General features: G+C 42.0%; 1 protein-coding gene across 1 annotated transcript in view; it reads right to left on the reverse strand.

Annotated features, from left to right (window-relative positions):
• tshz1 (teashirt zinc finger homeobox 1) overlaps positions 1-12,412 on the reverse strand; it is a 31,071-nt gene extending 18,659 nt beyond the window's left edge. Inside the window, exons 1-2 of the mRNA XM_040122760.1 lie at positions 12,146-12,412; positions 11,340-12,006 (exon numbers count right to left, since the gene is read on the reverse strand). Coding sequence (XP_039978694.1) covers positions 11,340-11,379 — 40 coding nt within the window. The 5' untranslated portion in view covers positions 11,380-12,006; positions 12,146-12,412. The remainder of the gene's footprint in view (positions 1-11,339; positions 12,007-12,145) is intronic.
• Positions 12,413-12,743: the final 331 nt, after the last annotated feature.

A 12,743-nucleotide genomic window follows, 5' to 3' on the forward strand; every position in this document is an offset into this window, starting at 1 on the left:
ATGTTACAATATTTCATTAAGTCAATATCTAGCATTCAAAATGTCCCTTTAGTCAAAGTCAAGCATTATACACTTTAAGTATCAAAAGTAAAAGTACCCATTATAAAGTACTCAAAGTACTCATCTTAACTACTTTATCTGTCGGGATGTTCAGTCTCTAACAATGTATTATATTTCATGAAGTAATCATGTATTTTATATTAAAATCGTCCAGGAACAGTTTCAGGTTTTGGGAAAAACACTTATTTGCTGTCTTGCCGGGAGTTACGCGAGAAGATCGATGCCTCTTATATTTTTTCGCTCAGTAAAAACAGCCAGCAGCTGGTTAGCTTACCTTAGAATAAGGAGTGGAAACAGGGGGAAACAGCTAGACCGGTTATGTCAAAAAGTAACAAAATCCATCTTCCAGTGCCTCTAGAGCTCACTGAGTAGCATATATCTTGTTTGTTTTATTGTTTTGGTACTAAAACCTAGGTGTAAAAATGAAAATTTGTGGTTTTATAGTGGGTTATGTTATGACTATTTCGTCACCAGACACATTAGCCTCCTAGCGTCTCTGCTGGTTGCCTGGCAAACTCACGGTATCTTGGAACTCCAGCTGTCACATAAATGTAGTGGCGTAAAAATTAACATACCACCCTCTAAAATGTAGTGAAGTAACAGTATAAAGTGGAAATACTAAAGTTAAGTACCTCAAAATGGCACATAAGTACAGTACTTAAGTAAATGTACATAGTTACACTCCACAACTAGCTTCAACAGACATCACGTCAATCATTTTGGTGTATTTACATCAAAGTTCCATGTTCATGCTGGTATCATTCAATATCAAAAATGTTGATTGCGATGAGAGAGACCAGAGGCAGATGGACTAGAGACAGACAAGTCAATAGGCCAACATTTGGGTCACCAGACAAAACAGAGACACAAACAGAGACAGGTAATCAGAAACAGATGCTCAGGTGGACGTCCAGCCAGCGAGTTTGACAGACAGACAGCTGGTTTGGAGTGTGAGGGACTGAGTGACGAGAGACACAATGACAGAGGAGACATTTGGGTGTACAAGAGGCCCCCTGCGGTTCCTCTCTGAGACAGACGACTTAGAGGGACAGAGCCGAGCTTATACCCCCTGTGACTGTCACTGTCTGAGACAATACGCCGGCTCAGGAAAGATTTGGGAGGAATTTTTGGGGGGTAGCATTTGGTGTTGTTGAACTGACTGGGATCACAAGACATTATATCCCCTTTCAACTGCCCATCAAGTGGCACACTGAAGCCGACAACTGTTAAGTGATGACTGTGTATAACCCCAAGCAAATTGTTGTTTATGGGTTTCTTCCTTGTGAAAGCGTCAAACAAAACTGAATAGCGCCACATCAACAAAATATGCTTTGATTCTTTTCCTGTTCAACATGCTTTATGGATAACTATCTGCTATCTGCTTAATGGGAATGGCTCTGGGAAAATATGTGACAGTCATGTGTTCAGACTTCAAAGAAGATGACACAAGACTTTGCTGCCCTCTGACCTTTTAAATTTTTACAAGTCAGTGTGACTGCAGCATGTTGCTGAAATCAAACTATTGAAAAAAAAAAAAGAGGTTCTTGATTTATGAGAACAAGGCCAGGGGGCCCGAAAGAGGAGAGTATTAAGCGCTCCTTTTCAGATGTCGAGTTCATGTTCTTGTAACCAGTTCACTGACTCTTGAGCATCCGGTGAGAGAGCGATAGATGAGGGTTAGAGACAGGGAGGAAGATGAAAGAAAATATGAGCAGGGTAGAGGAGAATTGAGTGAGTAAGATATAGATTGATGACTGATAGGAAGATGAGAAAAGGCTTACAGAGAGAGAGAGAGAGAGAGAGAGAGAGAGAGAGACAGAGGGGGGCCAGTAATCCCAAAAAATGAGCAAAGAGAATGAGAGAGAAAGGGAGTAGGTTGAGATAAAGATGAAGAGGTAAGGGGAGGAAAGAGAGATGGCAGTGGCACTACACCAGGCTGTAGCATGACCTTCCCCAGCGTTCCCTCTCAAGGACAAAGTGTCGTCTGTTAACTGTATCCATTCCCAGATGGCTTATCTGCAGTAAACTAGTGTCCAAAAAAATGATATTCATTGCTTCTCAACCCACTGTATCAGTTAAATAAATACTCCTTGGGGGATAAAAATTTCCGTCCCCTGACTTTCGTCCACTTGCACTGGCTGCTGTTTGGATATGCTGAGGCCAGCTTTTCTCAGTTACTATGTAGTAAAAACAGGTATTGTCATGATATACAGTGCTGGCTTTGGCCAGATTTAGCACCACATATTCTGAATACACTACAACAAAAGCTCTCTTTAGAGCTGTTAAGGGAAAAAGAAACTTTAACACTAGCTGCTGCATAGTTTGCATATGTTTCATTAATGTTAATTTTCTCTCGATGTTTGCAGGGGGATTATATGCAAAACACCAACAGTGTACAGTTATCATGTATATACATATTAAGTCAAAATCCAACCTTAACCCAAGCAACAAACAAAAAAAATAAATAAATAAATAAAAACCTGAACAAAATACACTAATTCTGTTTATAAGCTTCCAGCCTTTTTAGGGGTGCTTTATAGTTTTGCATGAAGAATTGATGCAACTTTCCATTATAAAGTTTTAATATTCCTGGTCTGAACTTAAATGGAATTTCTGCTGAGGTACAACACTGAGCCACACAGCACTGCAGTAGCTGGCACATAGATATGACTCATATTTCTTTTCACCAGACAGTTCTTCAAACTGTTTCACACCTCCCAGAAAATGGTAGCTCCTGTTAGCATGTTAGCATTCCCCTTTGACATCAATAGAAAACTGTTAGCTGTAGGCTAAAAGGTTGGAAAGTGAATGTAAAGCTGGTATTAGGCCTGAGACTAATGATCATTTTCATCATTGATTAGTCAGGTATTTTTTTTATTTAATTAATAATTTCATCTGTAAACATCCAAAATTGGCCATATTTGTTAATACAATTATTCATTATCAGAACACAAATCTAAAAGCAAAATATATATTAATGTGCAGGGATATAACAACAAGGAAAGCAACAAATTCTTACATTGTAGAAAAAGGAACCAGAAAATGTCTGGATAACTGACAAATAATTAACCGTTTATCAATACTGTTGCCAATTCATTTTCTATCAGTTGACTAATGAATTAATCAACCATTCATTTCAGCTACATCTGGCACTGTCGACTCATTTGATATCATTTTACTGAAGGGCCAGTTTAGCAATCTTTAACCATCATGGTGACAAGTAGGGGTTTTCTCAAATTCAAGATGTGTTGGCCGAGTCCTGCTGCTGTTGGAATTATGGGAGGCCAAAAGGGAAGTCTGTTTCATGTCATTTTTTACTCGAGAACATGCTATACACACACTTTCAGTCACAGAGCTAAAATGAGAATATCTCATTTTAAGATATGACTGAGAATAACAATAATCACATCTGTTTAGCAGTGAAAGAGATTTTATAAACTGACTTGGCATAATTTGGAAACAGATCATTTAACTTCCTAAATAGAGAGTGAAATATTGGTTGCATTGCACTGTTCTTCATTATCTTTTTGTCCCTACATATGTACTTCGCTCTAAAGATAAAATATACCTACTTGGCAACAGCAGAGCAAGTGTACGTGTTGGCGTGCGCATCTGCACTATAGCACAGGCACACATAATCAGTGGCTAATAACAACGCGGTGGGAGCCGCTGCCCCAGCGTAAATCAATGGGCAAAATAATTGCTAATACACTGGTTATCGATTAGTGTGCCCGCCATGCACTCATTTTCTGGGGCGACTGTAGCTAAGCGCTAACGCAGTGACAAGGGTAAAGTGTTATTTCTCAAAAAGGCACACAGGCAGACAGCTGGGCAGGAAAAAAATGACTACAGGACCCTGACAGTAATTCTTAATTGACACCTGTCAGAACGATGGCAGCAGTCACAGCTGCTGCAGGAGAACGTCTATCCAAGCCCTGTTCATCTGTCACTTTTAATACCTTTTCTTCACAGCCCCTCTTTCTCTCCCTCTGTTGTCTTCTTCCCCTCTGTCTCCCTCACCCACACCCCTCTCTTTCCCGCCCTGCTTCAACCCATATGTTAAAGGCTGGTTAACAGAAGCAACACAACTTCAAGGCCGTGCAGTGCGGGGCCTCCAGCAGCAACTCACTCACTTCAACACTGTTTTTAATGTTTTAGTTTGGGGATCAAAGGCAGTTTTTCAGTCTTAGCTTAACTGACTTAACACTTGACTCAAGTATCAGCAATGAGAGAGAGCAAGAGATTCAATAAAAAGAGAGTGCTGATAGTAATTTAAACCTCACTGTGCCTGCTCTGGTGGTCATGTATCTCCAGTCTTATCTCTAGCTTGATCACCATGATTACTGCAACAGGCGCCGCCTCAGTGGCAATTTCTAATACATCAAGTGCAGAACTGAAAAAAAGAAGCTCGGTAATATCTTAGATCACTGGAGCAAAATGCAGAAACCAATATCTGAGAAAGTCCTTCTGGCTTTGGACAAATTCGATCACAGCAGCCAACACTGGCATACTTGGTCTCTCCATTAACGGCATCTGTGTGGTGTACAGTGCATCAATCATACAATGACACACACTATACATACAGATACACTCATGTAACATCACACTGGAAACGATAGCTAGAAACTTGAGCATTTATGCTTAGGTATGAAAAAAAAAAACCATACAAGACTGCTAATGGAAACGCATGGGAAAACAGCAAAACACACATACACTAAACACAGCGTGTATACTACAGTCAAAGTAGTCGAGACAGTGGTTCCCCTGAGTACACACTAACCTCTGAGTGTACCCTGGACCTCCCGGCTTCATGCCGTAAATCACGACTTGCCATTTTTCTCTTCCTCTCTCCACCGCTAATTCCCTCTGTCTCCATCTTAAACTGCTTCAATTAATAGAGAAAATCAGTCCAGTGTTTGCGTGAAGAAGCAAATGCAGCTGGCCGACTTTGGGTGCAGGAATACCCACAATTCTTCTTGCTGCTTTGCCACAGCCTACAGAGAAATTCAGAATATTCCAAAGGTGCAGTTTCAAGTATAGTTTCAGTTGCCTTACATCATGTCCAGTAACTGGAACTCTCAGTTTATTAACGTGAAAAATACAGAATTGGTTATGATAAATCCCTAAATCCTGATTGCCGAGTATACACGCACACAACCACATATGCTTTGTGAAATCCTTGTGTTTGTGTTGGATTCAAGGCTGAATTTCATTTGTAATCCCTGCCTTTGCTTTCAGTCTCCTCTCCTTTCACCCAAATGGCTGTTTTACTCAATCAGCAGGAAAACTTTGCCAGTTCAGTGTGTATGCTTCACAGTAATTAGCAACCGGTGCCCTGAACCCCTTAAGGACAGCCATGTGGATGATTTCATTCTTGTTATTATTCCTGCTATTATCTTACATCCCCAATTTACATTGTGACTTTTGTTTTGCAGCTGTTTTGAATTGTAGCCAGGATCTCTTTGTGAATGGAAAACAGGCACACTGAAAATCAGAGACAATAAATACATGCAGGATGTATTTAAGACTGAGGATGCTGGCGAGTTTTATTCCTGTGAAAATGACCTTGTTCTCTTTTTTCTTTGTCAAAGCTCCTTGTGTCGTGCTTGAGTGAAAATCCAGGTTTTCCTGCTTCCTCTGAACCTCATTAAGCTCGGGGATAGTTTTACCTCGCGGCTGTAGCTCTGAATGCCTTTACATCGTCACCCTGCTGGCGAGCCTAATTCCCACATATTTTCAATTCGACCCTCTCTTTTCCATAAGAGCAGTCATCGATCTTCATTTGTCACTTAACCTCCACAAAGATGAGGACAGAGAGCGTAGTTGTGCGAGTGTGCGTATTAGTGTGTGTCTTTGATTTCCTGAAGGCCTACCGGCTCTGACAACACATGCAAATGAAACTACGGGTGTAGCGGAGTGTGGGATAGCAAATATATCCACTGACACCTTCAGTCAATGTCACCTGTTAATGACACTTACATACATACACTGCCTTATCACTGGATCAGATTATTTCACGTTCATACATACACACATGCAGGGCTGCACAAACGCCTCATCTTGCTCAGTGATGTCACACACACACACACACACACACACACACACACACACACACACACACACACACACACACACACACACATAAACACACCGACATGCTCTGTTCTCATCTGTACTTTTCACTTTTAATAAAAATTTTTTTTTCCCCTTCACAGTGCAGCTTCAACTCCTGACAAATGTCATTAAATACTTTATCAGAAGCGACCCGATAAAACCAACACAAGGTTCTACTAGTCATCTTTCGATGCTGGCTCCTTAGTTGATAGGCGCAGTGGGCTAAATTTCTGCAGAGGAAATACAATGCAAAGTAACAAAAACAAGAAGTATTAATGCTGCTTGTCTTAGAACTTTCTTCCTCTTCTGTCAAACTAATCAAAAAGCTGTTACCAGAGAGATCAGAGGGAAAAAGGAAAGCATTAAGAAACTCTCTCATTCACAGGAGGCCCAATTCACATTCTTAAACAACTGAAAACTACTTCCATTGCATTACTGTACTCATGTACTGGTTAACGTACTGATCATCCAAACTTGAGACTACCAAATAGCGGCCATTCATAACTTCGTTAAAGGACTGTTGGTGTCCTGCAGAGTGTTGGCTTTACAAGTCACACGTTTCCTCACACATTTCGATCACACTGCAAGCAACCTCTGCTGTTGAGTTTACATGGGAACAACTGGGGTTGGGCACATGAGAAGTGGCTAACACCAGAGTTGATTATATCAAGGCAGCTTGCAGACTTGACAGCTTGCTGAATTTGTCAGCATTAATCGGTGGGGCCCTGTCACTGATCCGTCAGCTACCTGGATAATTAGGGACCACGGCTAACGATCCCGTCGGGAATAAGGAAAGCTCCGCTCCCCTCCCCGCCAACCCACCCACCCTCAAGTCATAATTAAGAGACTCCTTTTGCACCAAGGCAGTGATAGTAGCAGTAAAGCGGGACATGTTTAGGAAAAAAACAAAAAAAAACAAAACAGCCACTGATTTTAGTGAAGCTCACGAGGCTCATTGTAGCTACACTCTGGATGAATGTTGCAGACTGCTTTAATTAAACGTGTGTTGCACTAAGCTATAGACAGATCATTAAAATGCAGCACTGAAGTTTGTTTATAGGACACGCTAAGTAATGTATATCAAAGAAATTAACTGCACCCACTTTCTCTGATTGTAACCTGAATACCTGATTTATGTTTAGAGTGTTTAAATTCTTAATTAGTGACATCAGTGTGTGAGTGGCAAAAAACCAGCCAGTTGCCTAACGTTTGAGACATGAAGAGACTAGACAAAAGAAAACTAATCACTTTCTTCAGGTATGGAAGGAACACGTTTCCACAAGGTCACGTTTGACAGTATCACAGCGTGTCACTGTCTCTCCCTTCCCTGACCGGCACTGATTCTGTCAGTATAGAATCTGCTTATGGACCTGTGTCCTGGTCCATACCACTGTTGGATTGGTCACCCACAGTTTGCTCTACCTCTTCCTCTTGTGCTGTCTCAGTCAGTAAAACTGGACGTTGTGCAGGAGAGATAGTAAAAAATTATATATATATTTTTTTTTTTGCATTTTTTTTTTAAACTCCTGTGGAATAAATTTAACACAGTGTCACACTGTTATCATGCTGACATGTTGAATGATTCGTTGACAGATTCATTACTTGGAGTGACAGTGTTTGATTTAAGATATTGTGGCTGGCAAACTAAAAGTGAGCGTACATTTGCTGCAATACCATTAATTTTCCAACCACAATCAAAACTGTGACCTCAGTAAATATAGAATTATGCCTTATTTGTATATTTCCTATACAGTATCTGACATCCACTAATTCAAGTAATTACTGGTTATCTAGCTGTAATGTGTTCAGTATCAAATTTAAACATGATAATACTGTTGATGCAGTCTGACATCATACACAGTTTTCTTTAAAACAGTGACTAAAATAGCTGCTTACGTGTCAAAAGGTCACTTACTGAAACCCCTTGATCACTGCAGTTACTATCAAACTCTTCTATATCCCCTTTCCTCTGGACATAAAGGTGATATTGTGCTATTATCACAGCACTTTATCTAGGGCTGCAACTACTAATTATTAGTGATGAATCTGGAAAATGTAAAACATCAGAAAATATTTAAAAATGCCCACATTTCCGGAGCCCGAGTTGACGTTTTCAAATTGCTTGTTTTGTCTAACCACCAGTTCAAAACCCAAAAATATTCCATTGACAGTAATATTAAAACAGAGAAAAGCAGCAAATGTTCATGTCTGAGAACCTACAACCAGTCCATGTTCCCCACTTTTTGCTTGTTAAATGACTTAAACGATTCATAGGTTGGCAAAGCTGTTGCAGATTAATTTTCTGTCGCACGACTAATCAATTAATTGACAAATAGTTTAAGCACTAACTTCAGTTACATTTCATCAAAAGTAATACTGGCACACGACATGAGTTCAATGAAAAATAGGAAACCTATAATAGCAGAGGATAAACCAAACTTTAAGTTGCTGTTCCAACATTGTTTTATAATTTCAACTCCTACTGCCTTTTATTCTCGTCTTGATTATTGTTACTTGATATTACTGCATTGTTTATCTCGTAATAGCTCCTATGAGAAACACCACAAAACAAAAAACAACTGCACTTCAGTGAGAGAAGACAAAAAAAATAAAAAAACAAGCTGAAAATGACGACAAATGACTGCAGCAAAAGTCTCTGCTGCTCAAATAACACTGCACTGAACTCAACTGCCAAAACTAACAGATGCAGTAATGTGGTTCCAAATGAAAGAACACTGATGTATTGTCACTGGTCATAATCTAGATAGGGTACAGCGCCATTACAGGGTCTAAAATCATCACTGTGACTGATGAAACAGAGCCCATTTGAAATGGCATACAAAGAGCCATTGAGCCCCCCCACCCCCGAGGAGCGTATGCAACATTTTGTTTTAGTGCAACTCCAAAGTGATAAATCTGGGTTGTGGAAATATCTGGTAATGCATTGTAAAAATAGTGTGCATATATAGGTGTGTACACCATTTCACAGAGGAAGTAGTCTCAAACACACACACACACACACACACACACACACACACACACACACACACACACACACACACACACACACACACACACATCAGTAGAGGTGTTTAAGTTTTTGGATTGACCATATGTCGAGCACTGGAAATAATGTACAGACAACATCTGCCAGTTTGGGATTGACCATTACTGTGTGTGATGTATGTGTCCGTCACAAAAACAGACAATTAAATCAATATTCAAAAGCTGAGCCAGAATGGGGCCTCTTCAGCGCTCGGCTGAAGGACCAGAGGAGGCTGGAAAACAGAGAAAACAACACTTTTTTTTCTGTCTTTTGGGGACTTCACCACCATTTGTGGCAGAGGTAGAAACAGACACTATTTATTTTCACTGTGCAGGCTTGTTCTTCAAACATATTTCTCTCTATCCATCACTAAAGCCTTGCGTCAATTAGAAATTACAGCCCCACCGAGTTCAAAGTCTTTCCGTCACAACCTTGATTAAGTCTGCTTAACCTCACATTTCCACCGCCTGCTTAACATTCTACAGCTGTTTTATTCGGCTTTGGTCATTACTGCATGAACTTCAAAGGTTCCTCTTTTCCCGTCATTTGGAAATGCACGTCAATCACACACATCTCCCAGGGACATCAAATGAATTCAGGCAAACATGCGATTCTCTCGCACAGCAGTTCACGTCTGGTCAGTTTAACGATAACGTGTAGGCCTGGCTGTCAAAATGCAAAATGTTGTGGCACAGAATTTCTCTCAAACTAGGAATTTATATGCTATTATTTACGTTTGCTGAGGTACTTTCTCTGAAGAAAAATGCCTGTTAAATGTGATTTAGTTCTGAACTTTTAACACCTTATGTGAGGATTGTTACTCTTATTAACTCTCATTTGAAACGCACCTAAATACTTTCATATTGATGTTACATTTTCCATTAAATATTTGGAAACATAATTAAATATGTTTTCGATACCAGAAGGTTTTACATCACCTGGTGTCAATAATATTCCTGTAGTGACTTATAGGGCAAATTTGTGGGACCCAACAGTGATTTTACATACTTTGTCCCCTTATCTATCACTGTTCTAGTCGTCTTTGGTGTTATATGGATATAATTTTGCTGTTGTATCAGTGTTTTTAATATTTATGGCAGCTTTACAATACTTCCTGTTTCTAAGAAATGAGCACAAAGGTCAGGTCAAGAGTTTGAAGTGACTATTAGAGGTAACCTCCCCACTTCACCCCCACTTGTTTTAGGGCTATTTCTGTATGAGATGGCTTTCTGTGATCTCGCTACGCCCCAGCACCCCTCCTCCCCCCCTCGTTCCCTCCCCCCTCGGGTATTAATCGCAAAGTATTTATCCCGCTTGAGAACTTTTCTTTCAATTTGTCTTTTCTTCGCTCCTGGGCGGGGGCAACAAAAGTTATCCTTTGAGAGAGTCCAGCTGCCGGGCGCATGCGTGTCTCTACGGTGAATGATTTACTGATGTTTATCAGGAATGAATAGATCAAAGGAAGTCGCATGACAGGCGATCAATCAAGCATCAAATCAAGGATGGCAATCCCAGAGCGGAACACAAGCTGAAAATATGCCGCTTTTCTCCCCCCCCTTTTTTTTTTTTCCTTTTTTTTTTTTTTTCCTGGCACATCAAAAACGTTAGCCTGTAAAAATGAGATAAGATGAGCTTTGTTTGGAGAACTTGGATGCTGGCAACCTAGTGGAGGATCAGCTTTAAAGCGTTGAAACTGAAGTACAGCTGAGCGCATTCATTTCACACAGGCAGATTTGGCACCGAGGCGCATGCCTGCGGAAATGAAACAATACTGTTGCCAGTCAAACATGCCTTACTAGATTAGTAGAAATAAACTTATAATTGGCTGGTGAAATGCTCCACGAGTCAGCATGTTAACCAAACCGAGCGCACGTAGCCTGCTGAAGGGACTCATGGGTACAGTAATAGAGAGGTCCTGTTGTATTGTGCCCTGCATCGGGCCTATACGTTGCTGTGCAAACTTGTCTGCCTGTGTGCAGATCCCTGGCTGTTTATCTACGGGGGAGGGAGGTGGAGGTGGGGGTGGGGGGGTGAGGGGTGGGGGGTGGGGTGGGGGGGGGGGGGGTAAAGTGTGCCTGCTCCTAATGGAGGGGTGTTTGTTTGCAGAGCCGGGGCTTACCTGCTGACCGCCGCGGTGCTTGCTGCTTTCTCCTCGGCATGCTGCTGCAAGACTTTCCGCTTGACTTTTCATGCAGAGATCAAAAATAGCGGACAAGCTGGAGAGGAAACCGGTGCCACGGGAGGAAATCACAGCCAGTGGCGTTTCCTCCGCTCTTCGGTAGGATGATATAATTAGAGTGTAGATCCCTCGCTGGGTGAAGAAGTCTTTTTTTTTTTTTTTTTCTCTTTTCTTTTTTCTTTTTCTGGCGATGCAAGTGGAGGTTTAATCTCTACGCGTCTCTGGTCATTTTATAATCGGTATGTCCGGCGAGAAAAAGGGAAGAATACAAATTATTTAGAGCTAAACGGGCTCGTCCGTTAACTTCTGCCGATCACATAAACTCATCGCAGGCTGAGTCGGCGAGAAAACCGGTAGAAAAAGCTCCGTGCGGATCTCAGTCTATCGTGGAGGGGATATGGACAGCTGCCCTGAGCCCCCTTCGCCGCCTTTTCCATCAAGCGAGGTTTACACCCCTCACCGAACTATTTCATACCTCTGTTCGCAGCAAACGTGGGGGGGAAACGGAGCTCCTCGCCTTGCGTTTCAGGTCACTCGGCGGCGGGGACGAGTCCAGGCTGCGCTGTAGTGTCTCTCTCCCTCCGCCCGTCCAGGTGCCAGCTCCGGTCTTCGGGAGGAAAAATTCAGGAAAGAGAGAGGAAAGAGTGACACGTTAGTCGGGCTGGGTGTGTGTCAATCAGTCAAGTGTGCGCCGCGGAGAAACCCCCGCAGCAAAAAAAACACCCCCCGGATAATGAAATACTCACATACACACAGTCCGCCCGATTGTCAACATGGACACTTGACGAATTTCTCAGAAACTCATCAGCAAACACACCGAGCAGGCCAGCCCTCTGAGCCGCGGACCGTGGCTTTTTGTTGTTGTTGTTGTTGTTGTTTCCTGGCTTTTTATTTATTACCATTTATTCTTAAGAGCGCAACGAGCGTCCCCCGGATATTCTCCGCAGTGAAATGCGCGCACATCGGTGGATGCGCGGTGCGTCCAGACAGCTCCCACTGATAGACAGACACATCCAGCTGCCTTTCCGGCCTCTCCTTTACTCCACCCCTCCACAAGCGTCACCCTGACAGTCAGGGCCCACCTGTCAATCTGCTGCTCTAATTGTTCACTGGGATGGCTTTCATTTCAACGCCTTCCCGTCCCCGCGCATGCAGTGCGGGGAGAGAGGGAGAGAGAGAGAGAGAGAGAGAGAGAGAGAGAGAGAGAGGGAGAGTCGCCGACTTGTGAACTCGCATCAAAGAAGCGGAATGAGAGATGCGTGAAGAAAAAAAAAAAGTTGACGTGCGGTCTATGTTTGTGTTTGAGAGGTTTGGTTCAATACTCACTGCTGCTGAGTTTCTCAA

The sequence above is a fragment of the Xiphias gladius genome, chromosome 24 (genome assembly GCF_016859285.1).
Source record: "Xiphias gladius isolate SHS-SW01 ecotype Sanya breed wild chromosome 24, ASM1685928v1, whole genome shotgun sequence".
Classification (NCBI taxonomy): Eukaryota; Metazoa; Chordata; class Actinopteri; order Istiophoriformes; family Xiphiidae; genus Xiphias; species Xiphias gladius.